Source organism: Atta colombica, unplaced genomic scaffold (assembly GCF_001594045.1).
Source record: "Atta colombica isolate Treedump-2 unplaced genomic scaffold, Acol1.0 scaffold274, whole genome shotgun sequence".
In the NCBI taxonomy this organism is placed as follows: domain Eukaryota; kingdom Metazoa; phylum Arthropoda; class Insecta; order Hymenoptera; family Formicidae; genus Atta; species Atta colombica.
In genome coordinates, this window is record NW_017259375.1 from 2,099,550 (window position 1) to 2,113,663 (window position 14,114).

The 14,114-nt window shown below is 35.3% G+C and overlaps 1 protein-coding gene across 5 annotated transcripts in view; it reads left to right on the forward strand.

Moving 5' to 3' along the window:
* The window catches only part of LOC108689671 (zinc finger protein 608-like), a 246,952-nt gene that overhangs the window by 212,978 nt on the left and 19,860 nt on the right, over nucleotides 1-14,114 (forward strand). For all 5 annotated transcript variants that reach the window (XM_018196534.1, XM_018196537.1, XM_018196533.1 and 2 more), the window contains one exon: nucleotides 7,653-7,776. In XM_018196534.1, coding sequence (XP_018052023.1) covers nucleotides 7,653-7,776 — 124 coding nt within the window. The remainder of the gene's footprint in view (nucleotides 1-7,652; nucleotides 7,777-14,114) is intronic.

Consider the following 14,114-nt stretch of genomic DNA (forward strand, 5'->3'; position numbering starts at 1 on the left):
TTTCAGAAATATTATAAAAGAATATATAATACTTTGCATAAATATTTTTAAAAAAGGACATTTTAAAGAGAAGAGCCATGACCTCCATAGTCCTCTCATCATCCGCCTGTGTATGAACGTAACTATTCACACTGAGTAACCGCGCGCGCGCGTGTGTGTTTGCGTGAGCATAGCCACCCACATGCTAAAATATGCAAGTGCATACTCACAAGTGCAACCGGTATTCAAACACGAGGCAAACGCACGTGCGTGCGTCTCTCTTTTATCATTACGCAACTGCCGACGATCCATGCGATTGTTCCTCCGCAAATTGCATTCTAGACAATCCAAGAGAAGAGTCGCGATTATCGTCGGCGATAACAATCACTGTCGACCGACAAAGATAGGGATACTACGTGTCACTTAACCCTTCCTATCTCTAGATTACTCCTTCCCTTGATTTTACGATCGTGCCAAGTATGTTACGAAACGAGACATTAAGTACAGGTGAGATTTAACTCAGATTGAGATAAGTGATTATCTCAATTCGAACACGCGGATAAACGTTGTAGAAGCGGTGTCAGCGTGTGTCTTTATTTCGAAATAAATAAATTATAATGAATCAATTAGCGAGCTATAGAAGTGTAAAGTGTATTTTTATCGACTGTATATAATATAAGTACACATATATAGTGAGTGTAAAAAGTATTTGTATAGAGGAGATATCTTTTTTAAAAACCTCTTTAGAAAGTAAATATTAATTACTTATTTGTAATATATGATGATATATGTTCTATTCTAATATAAATAAAAAAACTTCACGAAAATGATCATATTTATAACCTTTAAAAATTAAGCTAAATTTCTCGAATACTGTTCGAATAATTTTTCCAAATAATACAATTTTTTATTTTTGCTTATTATAAGATTGCTTTTTAAGATAATGTATAATCTATTTTATTCTTTATTAATAAATTGCTAATTAATATTTATTTGCTATATGAGGAAAGTTTTTTTTTTTAAAAAGCTATCTCCTTACATATTGTATGTACATATACATTTATACACTTACTGTACATATTCATGTAGAGACATTAATGTATGAACAAATTGTACAAGCGTGTCAGTATGTATCTTTATTTCAAAATAATTTACTAGCACGCTAGAAGTATAAAATGTATTTTTATCGAGGATATATCGTATAATAAATATATACATACATTCGTGTACAGACGTTAATGTATGTGCAAATTGGACAAGCGTGTCAACATGTGTCTTTATTTCAAAATAAATTATAATGAATCGATTAGTGTGCTAGAAATATAAAGTGCACTTTTTTATCGATGACATATAATAGACATATACATACGTATTCGTGTACAAACACATACTCATGTAATACTTTACCGTGTATATATCTTTAGCAGTCGACGTACACTTCAGAAGTTCCAACATCAATTTTCTTGATTGCTATACTCGATACCAGACTTTTGTCTAGTATAGTAGCTACTACATTGTGAGTTGCATCGTGAATGATTGATCACTCTAAAGAAATTTAATGAAGAAACTATTATAGCGGGAAATGTACAATAATAATAGCGAAGTATCGTAGGGAAAATATTGTAGTGGCGTGTTTCTAAATGTTCCGATGGTAGATCTAACGGACTATGATATTCTCATAAACGATTCCCAATTTACACAGCGGTAGTTTCTTTATTCGATATTTGTATTCAATATTCCATCATGATAACTAACATTCCGCTCTATCTATCCGCCAATTTTATTCGAAGTGACTGCGATAATGGACAACGTTTTCCCGCGCTATATTATTTTCGCCATTGCAATTTATTATACTATCCATCTAGCCGTCAATTTTACTGCGATAATGGTGCCGAGTATAAAGCGATAGCCGCGTCGGTCGATGCTGTGTAACATTGACGTGCTCGAAAGCGCGCCAGAAATTCTCGATTGCGCTTTTCGTTTTCTCGGGAAATGCGCGAGCGGAAATTCCATTTTAACTCGAAACGTTAAAAAGAATCGTTCGCGCCAGTGCGCATGATGTCGATATACAATCACATGCATCGATGAGAACTCCCTAAAATGCATATCGCACGCGTATCTAGCTGTTCCTTTGACTTCTCAGTTTTATTTAGTTACTTTTTGTGATGATTCGTTCGTATTACATCATTCTTAATTTTTTTTTTAATTTCTGACCGATTACTTTAACTGTACATTCGTATTCCATTTATTTCTAAAGACCTTCTATAATCAGAATTTAAATATGAACTGTATTTTGTACCTCTACTTTGTAGTCTACAAGTCGCAAATTTAGAAGTGACTATAATATACATATATAATTAGTTTTTCATGTAAAAATAACACTGTATTACATGTTTAAGATGTGTAACTCCATTTTTTGTATGCAATATAGTGTGTTATTTTTACACGGAAAACTAATCACATATATATATATTGTAGTTTTTTTACACACATGGATGTGTGTTTGTAGTGGTTTATTTTAGCTAAATCACGTGAGAGACTTAATATCTCTTTTTTTCTCTCTTTCTTTTTCTCTCTCAGGTTGAAATACGGCGGAACAATAAAAAGTAACTGTTTCATGTTTTTATTGACTAGATAGTTTCTATAGAGTAAGTATACTTATTTCGACTTTTATATTCTATTTAACATCAGCTAGATCCCTGATTAGAGAATGAGTGTCATTTTATCAAGTTTAACTTAATAAGATTCCTAGTTGATTGTTAATAATTATTCCGCGTTTTTATTTTAATACTATAAGGAATATTCTTAGCAGCTCTTAGATGATCAATTATTGCCTAATATTTAAAATATTGCACATTGTTATTGGTTTGTCTACATTGAACTTCTAGATTTTGTTTATTTTAATATTGTACAAAAATAATTCTACAATAATATTAAGAGAGTAGAAGCTCCAAAACTTCAGTTTTATTCCCGCTTTTCCGCACGATTGCGTTGCAACGACCTTACAATCTCTTACGAGTCTCGCGACAACATTTTTCTCTAAATATTTCTCGTTTTGTGCATAGGATTATTCGTTGCAGTCCACGGTACCAGAGCAAAAACGCGGAATAATTAACGATCTAGCTAGGAATCTTATTAAATCAGAAGAGATTAAAACGGCAATTGCTAAAATGAATTGGCATCGTGTTCACCCGGAATGCAATTAAATAAAGCTATTAAAAATTTTCTAGCAACAAATTGTGCTAATATCGAGGATATATCAAGTGATAAAATTGAGACTATCTTTTTTAATATTCCTAATGAGAATCTTCCTAATTTCAAACGAGCCATGAAATGAAATTATGATTACGTTATTTACCGTTCTTTATTGTTAAATGTTTTTGATATTTCTTTAAAAACGAGAATCGACATCTCTTCTTATTGAAACTTTGACAGCGGTTTTTTTCTCTGACATCCGTCGAATAACGACACGATGTCGTTTCTCTTTATTGTCACGACAGACTACGCGAGCTCGTTGGTGATGTTTCGATGTATTTCCTTCCTCTCGCAAGCTGTCGCATCTCGCGTTTCACAGCTGTCCTTCCGCATCGCTGACTTGTCGTCGTCGTCATCGTCATCGTCGCCGCTGTCGTCGTCGTCGTCGTAACACAGCAAAATAGTTTCGCGCCAGAACAATGCCACGATTACGTCGGTCCATGTGCATTGTACATTATGAGAGGTAACGCGCGCGTCGCGCTTCTGTAATTATGGAAACCAAGCATAAACTCCGCGATTTGCATTTCAAACTACCATTGTAATATCAGGCCCGACAGACGGCCGCGTGCTCGTTCCTCTGTGCTTTTACCTACCTACCTACCTATCTGCCGCCCTTACCCTTTCGCCGTAGAATATTCCGAAATTGCCTCTCTTATTTTCAATCATGGATCCTCCTACCAATTTAGAGTTCTTTCTGAACGAAAATACAAAGGCACGAATAGCCTTAAAGTGCAGTTCAGCGAAATTAAAGGATTTATAAGAAAGGATTTTAATTTTGTAAAGATAATGAAATACTTTAGAAGAGAGAAGGCATGGTTTATTACGGCACTCTTTTTACATTTCATGTAATTACTTGTATTAAATTTTAATAACTGGTATTTAAATTTAAAACTTAACGATTACATTTGTCAAAGTATTGTTCAATCGATTTTAGAGATGTAACTCAAAGTTACAAATCATACATTAAGATGCTATTTATAAAAATGTAGCGATTGCATAATGGCTCGAAGAGAAACAGGAATGGTAATGGCTTTTTATAAAAATTGATTTAAATAACTAGTTTTATTTAGAAATAAACAGTAGGTATTTGGTTACAAACCAAAAAGTAAAATATTGCAAAACGTGTATACGTATTCATCTTCCTTATGTAAGTTGCTCAATATTAAAAATCTATAGTACGTATAATATATTATTTGAAACTTTTAGAGTGAATTGTCACTCTTTTAAAGATTGAGCTTTTTTTAAATACAGTGAGATTCCATTCCAAAGAATTGAATGTAATTTTGAATGTAAATTATATGTAGATAAATACTAGGCAATCAATTTATTAATAATGATTATTTTAACATAACTATATGAAACAAGATTATTTCGATAAAAATCAAATAAATTAATTTCGGAAGTAATCTGCAATTTGCCACTTAATAGCGAGAATAATAAGAGAGGGGAAGGGGGGAGGGCATTATATCTACACTAATTATAATACCGCCTTCTTCTCTATTATTTCTTATTTTACTGCCTCCCTCGTGTGGATGTTCAGCATTAAATATCGTAAATCAACTGCATTCTACTGTTGAGAGCATTTCAAATTTATCAAAAAAGATGAAGAGAGATGCAATGAATCACGAATATTTTGTACATGCATGCGGATCCATTCGCGCACGCTGTCACTCATTTTCTCGATTATCCACGTTAATGCATTTCGACGCATTCAGCCAACCCGCCTGTAAACGTGTTTCCGGCGCAAATTTTATTCCACAGCGAAATGCCGCCGAAGCGATAACGCCGATAAATTCGTCTGGATTAATATACAGCATGTAGATATTGAAGTTATCTAAAGGTCGATTCCATGCGTGAATCGATATAACTTTTGATAGTATATAAAGTTAAATAAAATATCAAAAATAAAATAAGTAATTCTGTTGTTTCTAGCCGATCGATGATTCAAGTAATCGAAGTACTCTGCTGTCGATTTTATGCCTACGAGGAATTGTGTTATTGCGAGAATGCTCCTGGGGATTTATAACGGATTTATCGAGCGGATATATGGCTTTGTATGTCGACTTTGAAAATCCGTTCCGCAGATATTAATATCGAACGACGGGTATATCGGTGACATTTAAATCCCACAGGGTGAATAAATGAAAAATTTGTAACAGCGCCGTGTGTTCTGATATACGAAAAAGTTACACCTGCGTTATTCAAAATTGCGCTGCTAATTAACGCGTTAATTATGCGCGGCATCACTAATTGCTCTCAAAGTCCCGACCGCGCGACGATTTTGTTTTCCGAAATGGAAATTTGTTTGCATCGAGCCGCGAAAATTACCGCGACCAGCAGAGCGCATTCATTCAGCAGACATCTCGCTAATTGCTTTTAAACCCGCAACAAACCGGCTCACGGTTGCGTTTCCATATTATGCCATATTTATATGTTTAAGTGCATGCATATACATATGAAAATGTATGGCATATAATAATAAAAGCGGTAAATAATAACAGCGTATAATAATAACCGTTAAATAAAATAGCGGTACTTCATCGATAATGATAGTAATGGTAAAACGATAAAAAATGATACAGAGTTATATCTAGATGAATATATTTATATTGTTATATCGCACAATAATAAGACGTGTATTTGCCTTGCGTTGTATAAATATGCTTTTTAATGCTTGTAAAAATAGGAGACAAACATGTTTAATGCGAATAAAAATATTTGCAATAAAATTGTAAAGGAGGGCAGAAGAAATTTTATCATGCAGTCGAGATCCTGTAAAAAATACGATCTGTCCCGCGGGCGTAAATCAAAATCGATAACGCTGTGTGCTATATATCCGTATATGGGAGAATGACGTGTTCGTCAATTTCCAGCAACACGGTAGGTGTGCGGAAACGTTATGCGAAAATCAACCCTCGGCGCTTTCGCCGTTTCGTTTCTATTTGCAAGCCGGTGTAAACGCGCCGACGGCAGAATCGCGTTTCCGATCGTGCGTTCCCAGTTCGGGGAAATATCGGCCGGCCGATATTTCCATAAACAGCGAGCGGACGACACGGAGGGAGTGTACGACCGACGTTAATTGGGGCCTCCTCCAATTGCTTTTATATCCTCGGCTGCGTTTCGTCGCGCCTCGAGGCCACTCGGCCGCTGGCCCGGGATGCATTTTCCGCGCGCGCGCGTCCAGTGACCGGGATTACATCGATTTCCGAAATGAACGGCGAAGCGATACTCTCTCTCATCGTCGCGTACAAGCAACGGCGGTATTTCGTGACAGCCCGACCCGATATTTTTGAAAAGCCCGAGAGATATACATTATATACCGTACGATGACTCGTTAACACCTTGTCGAAATCGTCGCGCAACGTCATGTTGGCGCGGAACGGTCGTGCACTGTGTATTATTACACCAGCCAGAATACAGCGTAAATGTATGGATTGAAAAATGTATTTTCACGTCGAAAGACATATACGCGACGGATTTTATGTCACGTTGCACAAGAGTGAAGAGTGAATGAATTGAATTAAACGTATATGAGGTACATGGCACAGCAGAGCCGCGAAAATATTTGAGCGGTCTCTCGAAACAAGCGTTTATTAAACATTAATATCATGCATTCGCCATGAGATAGTTCATGAATCTAACGGATCGTTAGTTAGCATCCTCATCGCTCAGTCATGCTATCGTTCTTGATCGCCATTCTCGTGTCGTAGTTAGAATGCAGGTCCCTGGGCGTCACGGGAACCGCTTCGTAGTTAGAATGACAAGTCCCTGGACATACGAGACTATCTCAATCTAATTACGAACAATATACATTGTCTGTCTCCTACGTTTGCATTAGAGAGTTAATGCAAACAGCAGTATCCTTGATAGCGGTAAAATAATTTTTTCAAAATAAATTAATCATCAGGAAGAAATTAGCTTTTTAATCGTGGCCGAAAATCGTTGTTAAAATATATTATTATTTATATATTAAAAAATTTACACGGAGAGAATGATTTTGCTGAAATATCTAAAAATTTATCTAAATATAGATTTGAAAATAATTTATTAGCTCATTAAAAGTATCAAAATAATTATGTAGGAAGCTCAAACATATAATAAGTAATAATAAAATATTCTAAAAGATTTTAACACTCCAGCAATGTTCCAATAATTATTTTGATGATCTATAACAAAATTATTTTCAAATCTGTATCCAGCTAAATTTGTATATTTTTTAGTAAAAACCATTCTTTTTGTGCATGGTACCATAGTAAGATTCTTCCATCATGCATGGTACAATCTTCATGTTGTAGATTATTTCACGCGGCTTTGTTTCACGCGGACGAAATTGACGAACGCGATACATATCGATCCTGCATGCTATACATGTGACACATGACAACGCGGCTCACCGTTCGTCGAACTTTCTGTTGCAGGACATGTCCGACGTATGCGTTGGGACCAGCGTGGGGACCATCACGGAACCGGAGTGTTTGGGACCCTGCGAGCCCGGTACCTCCGTCACCCTCGAGGGCATCGTTTGGCACGAGACCGAAGGAGGTAAGAACCTCGTTACAGTTTAATTCGCCCATTTGCCTTGGCCGACTCCGCCACCTTGGACCTCCGACCTTCTTGTTATCCCCTTAGCTTCCTCTTAGTTACAGAGGATTAGGGAGCGAAATTAATCCTAGAACGATAGCGCTGATTTAGAATGAAGCATTGATTTTTAATATTCTCTTAATTGACAATTATAATCAATCGATAAAACAATCTTTTTCTTTATCGGAAAAATGTATTTTTACACAAATTGGTTTTATATTAATTTCTACCTATTAGTTTTACATTAATTTCTATATATTGTTGATCTTCTTTTGATGTATTTTAATTGTCATATTGCAGTAATGGATCTGTAATTAATGATAAATGAAATAATATTAATTTTAAATGATAATTTTATATGTAATTTCGAATCATGTGTTTTTCATGCAAGAGTCAGTCGAATACAGAAAATTTAATTACAATTAATTCCATTTGATATCTGAAAAGAGTATAACAGAGATAATATTTCTATTTTCATCCAGGTACAATTATTTAATGATATTCTTGAATAAATTATCCACCGATCGATCTACTTTGTTATTTTGTCTAATGAAAATGATTTTTTTTTTTTTTTTCATTAAAGAAGTATTTTTACACAAATTGCGATTCATACAATTAATACAATTTACTTAATCTTTCCTCTAGTAATATAAAATTGTAGAAATACAAGCGTGATCGCTCAAACTCTTCGGATGTTAAATTAACAATCTATTCATTTTTAATTAATTTATTAAGAGTACGAAGGATTTAACTGTTAACGTTAACGGACATTGGTAAAATACGAAGAATTTGTGCATTTAGACTATTAATGATTCATGTACATTCCCACTATTCGCTTGCTAAATTTGCTCCCATCAAATTTACTCTGTTATTGCAAGCTCTTCGCATAAAGTCATATGCATTGCTTATTGATTTATCGAATTTCTGCAATTCGCTGAATAATAGTAATAACACTAATGGCACCGCATACAAAGTCTGCGTTATTATTATGGAAATCACCGTTGTAAAGGAGTTATACGATCGCATCTTCTATCGTTCAACGTAAAATGAGCGCGTCCACCATCCACTTGTTTTCCCAGGATATTAAATAATATCGAGCATAGAGTTGTTATACAAAATGATGTTCACTGTTAGTGATGCGTATAAAGGAGGAGCAGTGTAGGAAACAGGATCGCGTCGCGATTTTCCTTGCGCTATAATAACGAGCGATAATTGCGCGAGAAAGGATTACAGGCGCCACTTTTCTGCAGTGGATATAAAGCATTTATTTCATTATACATTCAACTGAACAAGATAATAATTTGTGCAACGTTTACTAGCAGAAATTATCGCCTCGTTACATTTCCTGGTCGTATAAAATTTTTGCTTTAACTGTTATTTTCTGGTATTTTATCGGTAAATATAATATTTGATAAATGTAATTAAAAGTACAGATATCCCTCTACATACAACTATTTCGAATTTCCAAACTTCCAATCGATAAATGAATTAAAAAGAGGTGAAGAATGCGTGTGTGTGCGTGTACTAAAAGATAAGATGTTAATTTAATTTTAATAATGTTTAGCGGACTTTCTAATGCAAAAATGTTAAAATTAACATTTTTATATTTATTTTAACATTTTTGCATGTTTCAAAAAGTTCACTAAATGTTTTTAAATTAAAATTAATATTTTATTTTTTACAGAAAATCCACTTGTACGTATTTAAGTTAAAATTAACATTTTATTTTTACAATGTATGTATACATATCTACACATATATAAAAAAAAGTTGAATATATGTGTGTGTGTAACAATTGAACTGAAATTAAGATAACTCTACATTGAACGTTTTCTAGCAAGAATATTACGTAACATCGTGAATCGTCACATTCTTATTGTTTGCCGATGTTAAATAAGGATAAAATGATTCACTATGATGTTACACTGTATTCTTACTAAAAAATGCCCATTGGTCGAAATATTAACTTATTTTTTTACATAATCTTGAAATTATTTATATCTTAGAATGGCTAATAATACAAATATTATTATTAAAAGAGAAAGAAAAACAATAGATATTTTTACTATTCTTATGATCGATCTTACAATTCGACCTACAACTGAAGTCTCGGAAAACCTGTCAAATAGAGGGGTACTTGTAATATTTCAAGCATCGAACATCACTCGAAATATTTCCTGCTATTTTTATAATTTTTGTACATTTCGAAACGATATTGATTTCCATATATTCACATGACAAACGTCACAGACAAATAATTAAAGGGCCCAATAATGGAGACATGAATATTGTATTCCTTGATGAATATGAGACGAGTCTACATTATCGTGAAGATTAAATGGAAAGCTAATTACTAGCTGAACAGTCTTCGAAGTTGGTAGCAGTCGAGAGTAAAAATAAAACAGAACTTCTTGTTCGTGAATTAACTTCGAGCAGGTTTTCATCGAAACTTGATTTACTTTTATTATATAATTAAGATTTTAATCTTCAGATTTCATTAATTCCATTAGTCGGAGTTAATAAATGATTGACAGAATCGATAGATGATCTAATTGTTACAGTCATTCTCATAGAATCGCGCGAATAAATAATAACCACTGTCGTTGTGGTTATCGATAAAATAAAAGTCGTATCGTCTCGTGTCGATTGAAAATAACTAGCACCGATGATCAATCAATCGTTTGCCCCGGGTAAATATTCGGAGAGCACCGGTGTAATAGGAATAGCACTCGATCGATCTTGTTGCTGCTCGAACGATTCGGGGTTATAAATATTCGCCCGATATTCCGCCGGCCAGAAAAGTCGGGTAAATAAAAGCGTGTTGCAATCCCGGCATCATTATTTCGTTTGCCGAGATTAATCAACCGCGATCGTATAATTGTAATGTATACAGAATTGCGGCACTTTGTATTTCATTCGTTATAATTTCAATTTATTTGTTCATTCTTTTTGAGAAATATTTTAAATATTTTTTTTTAATTTTATTTTGTTTAAAAAGAGATATTATTATAAAAAAACGTGATCGCGCGGGAAAGAATTCATGATTTTCGCGCGCTTGTCCAGACTAATTTAGCGCAACGTTACACCGAAATATTGCACTGTCACGCCGCACCGGAGTATTTTCACGAGTAATGAGTGTGATTAGAACAAACGCGGATAAACTATGTAATAGGATCGCCCGCAAACTTATTAAGACCATTTCGACAGTTAAAGTAACGGTAACTCGATAACGATCACGTTTGCGCGAAGTAATGCAGATTAATTTATCTGGGTTTAAGCTTTCATGCTTGTTAACATACGTTCTACAGCTTAACATTCGCCATTGTTTTATAACTCGCATACGCATCACTAAGCTGACTCGCTAATTCGCCAGCTGTGAAACGCATTGGCTGGTTGCGTGCGACGTGTGGAATAATGTAATAACATAGAATGTTGATAGAGAAAATATTTAAATATTCAAGAATATTCCGGTGTGTGTGTGTGGGCGCGCGCGGAAAGCTCTAATGAACATATTTCTTTGTTATTTTATGTTTTAATGAAAAAATATAGAACGCTTTTAATAAATTATGACTCTACTATTATAGTTAATGTTAATATATCAGAATGGAAATGTCACTCTAGGAAAATTAGTAATGCGTTTTAAATTTATTTCAGTAACCTTTACTGAATTCTGTAAATTCATGAATATTGAAATTGATTTAATTGATTAATTGATTTAATTGATTAATTATATTTAAAAATTTATTACGTCATTTTTATCGAAAAACATCAACTAATTTGATTCCTTGTAATTTATTGAAAATACATTACGCTGTTTTGAGAAGCTCTTTTTATCTTTTACGTAAACATTTTTTAAAATTTATAATATATACACCAAAAATATTTCGCTTGGCAGCGTATTTCGATCGAAACTTTTTTTTACGGCTACTGCTAGTTTGAATGTTTATTAATGCTTTTTCTTTCTTATCACTCGCTGTATAATAATGAGTTGCGATATAATAATACGATATAATAATGCGCTGCGACTTGACTCGCACGCGAGATAAAAACTGATGTACGTAGAATGAAATTAAAACAAAAGCCGAGAGACGCTCTTCAGCGGAATAATTAATTTTACCGCGAGCTAACGTAATTAATACCAATTTCCCTAATAGATCGTTCCCCCTGGGAAAGCCTCCTTCTATTCGTCGCATGCTTCAACGATTTCTTCGTAATACGATTAAAGCGATCTGCGGAAATTATAAAGAAAGCCGCACGCTACACGAATACACGCGAACAACTATACTCCGTTCTCATCATACCTTCTTTTACATTCGTGACAAAACGTGACGGCTGCGCATAATACATGCTCATGAATACAAATAAATTTTATAGTATCGAGATATTCAAACATATAGGATACCCCAGAATTATCGCTCATTCTTTAGCGAAGTACATGTGAAATTCATTCTCTTCGTCGTACAAAGGTTTTTTTTTGTAATATCAAAAAGTTACATGAAACAATGTATGAAATGTGACGCACAAGATCCACCCACGAAATTATGAAAGTATAATTATGTCCGTGGAATGAAATCGATGAAGGTCTGTTTGCATGCAATACGCAAGATCCTGCCAACCGTTTCCGACAGACCTGCAATTAGTTTTACCCGAATCCTCGAATTCTCGAACCACACTCGAGCGTGCAATGTGGGCACACGCAACCGCGTACGCCTGTGCATGCCGTGCAGTAACCTCCGCGTGCACACAAAAGCGTGTGTTTCGCACACATAAACGGACAATACATACACACACACGCGCGCGCGCGCGCGCATATATGTGTACGTACATGCTGATACAACACGAGTAAGGTAGCTTGTCAGACAGGTATTATATGCCGCGGTCGTGGTTGTCGTCGGGTTAAACTACATCGTGACTCCCCGGCTGCTCTTCCCTCTTCCACTCTTTGTCTTTTCTCGTCTCTCTCTCTCTCTCTCTCTCTCTCTCTCTCTCTCTCTCTCTCTTCCTTTCCATCTTTTTCTTGTCATCCTTTTCTTATACGTTCTTCGTGTTTTCCTCTCTTCTTTTCTCTACGATATCAAAGGTCCACTTTATGATCGTTCCCTCGAAGGCGGTCGAATCGAGTAGCTGTTTTTCACCGTTGGATCCCCTCGCGAAGTAAGGATAAATGAAGGGCCATTATGTGAAAGGAGCCAAACGCTTCCACGTCAAAACTGAGAAATGGACTTTCAAAGTTTTCTAAAGGGAAAAATGTGCTCTCTCCGCCGTGACGGTAATTCGTAGAATTCTAATGTAAAGTTTAATCTACTTAATAAACGACTACCTTGAAATATAAGCTCGAAGTAGATAAAACCGGCGTACTTTTTATATAAAAACAGCATTGGAAGCGTGCATTTATATGTACGTTTTTAACAACTGTTTTTGTTGTTTCAAATTTACGCACGAGGAAACAAACAGATGAATAATACACGAATACATCCGGTAAAGTTATTTTTAGTTTAAATTAATACTAACGATGATTATACCGAAAGATAAACGAGATGAAATGTTTATAGAGCATGCAACGCATTAAATAACATCAAGTTATATTTTCTGGAGTGATATTTCATTTGAGCTGACGCATCATTACAATCTCAGAACATCTGTGAGATTGTTTTTTTTTTTTGTTATTGCTTTGTTTGCCATCGAAAGAAGAAACGACGCGGTGAAACTAGACGCGAAAGGGAGTTCCTAAATGGCCATTCATAATGGTAGATTAGGAAGTCCATAAATTCGTCGAATTCCCAATTGAATGGCCGACCAATCTGTCCGAGCCTCTCTGCTATCCATCCAAGTTTTATTACTTTCGTTCGCTGCTGATATCCTGCTGCTACATCCTTTCACCTCTCGTTCTCCGCCCTCCGCTCCTCTTCTCTCGCATCCCCATAACTCTTCAATTGCCCTTCACCCTTTTTCTCTTGTTTGGCCTCGTCTTCTTCTATCTCTTTTCATCTCCTTGTTATTCCTCTTTACTCTTTAGTCGGTTCCATCTTTGACTCTCAGCGAGATATAAGAAAAAGGTGTGTGTGTGTGTGTGTGTGTGTGTGTGTATGTGTGTGTGTGTGTGTGTGTGTGTGTGTGTGTGTGTGTGTGTGTGCGCGCGAGAGAGAGAGAGAGAGAGAGAGAGAGAGAGAGAGAGAGAGAGAGAGAGAGAGAGAGAAAGCTCTACCAATGTGTTATATTGATGAGAGAAATAAAACATCAACGGAATCTCGAGCACGTCTGTTCTGGTTTCGTGGCTGCTGCCTCTTCGCGCCGCTTTA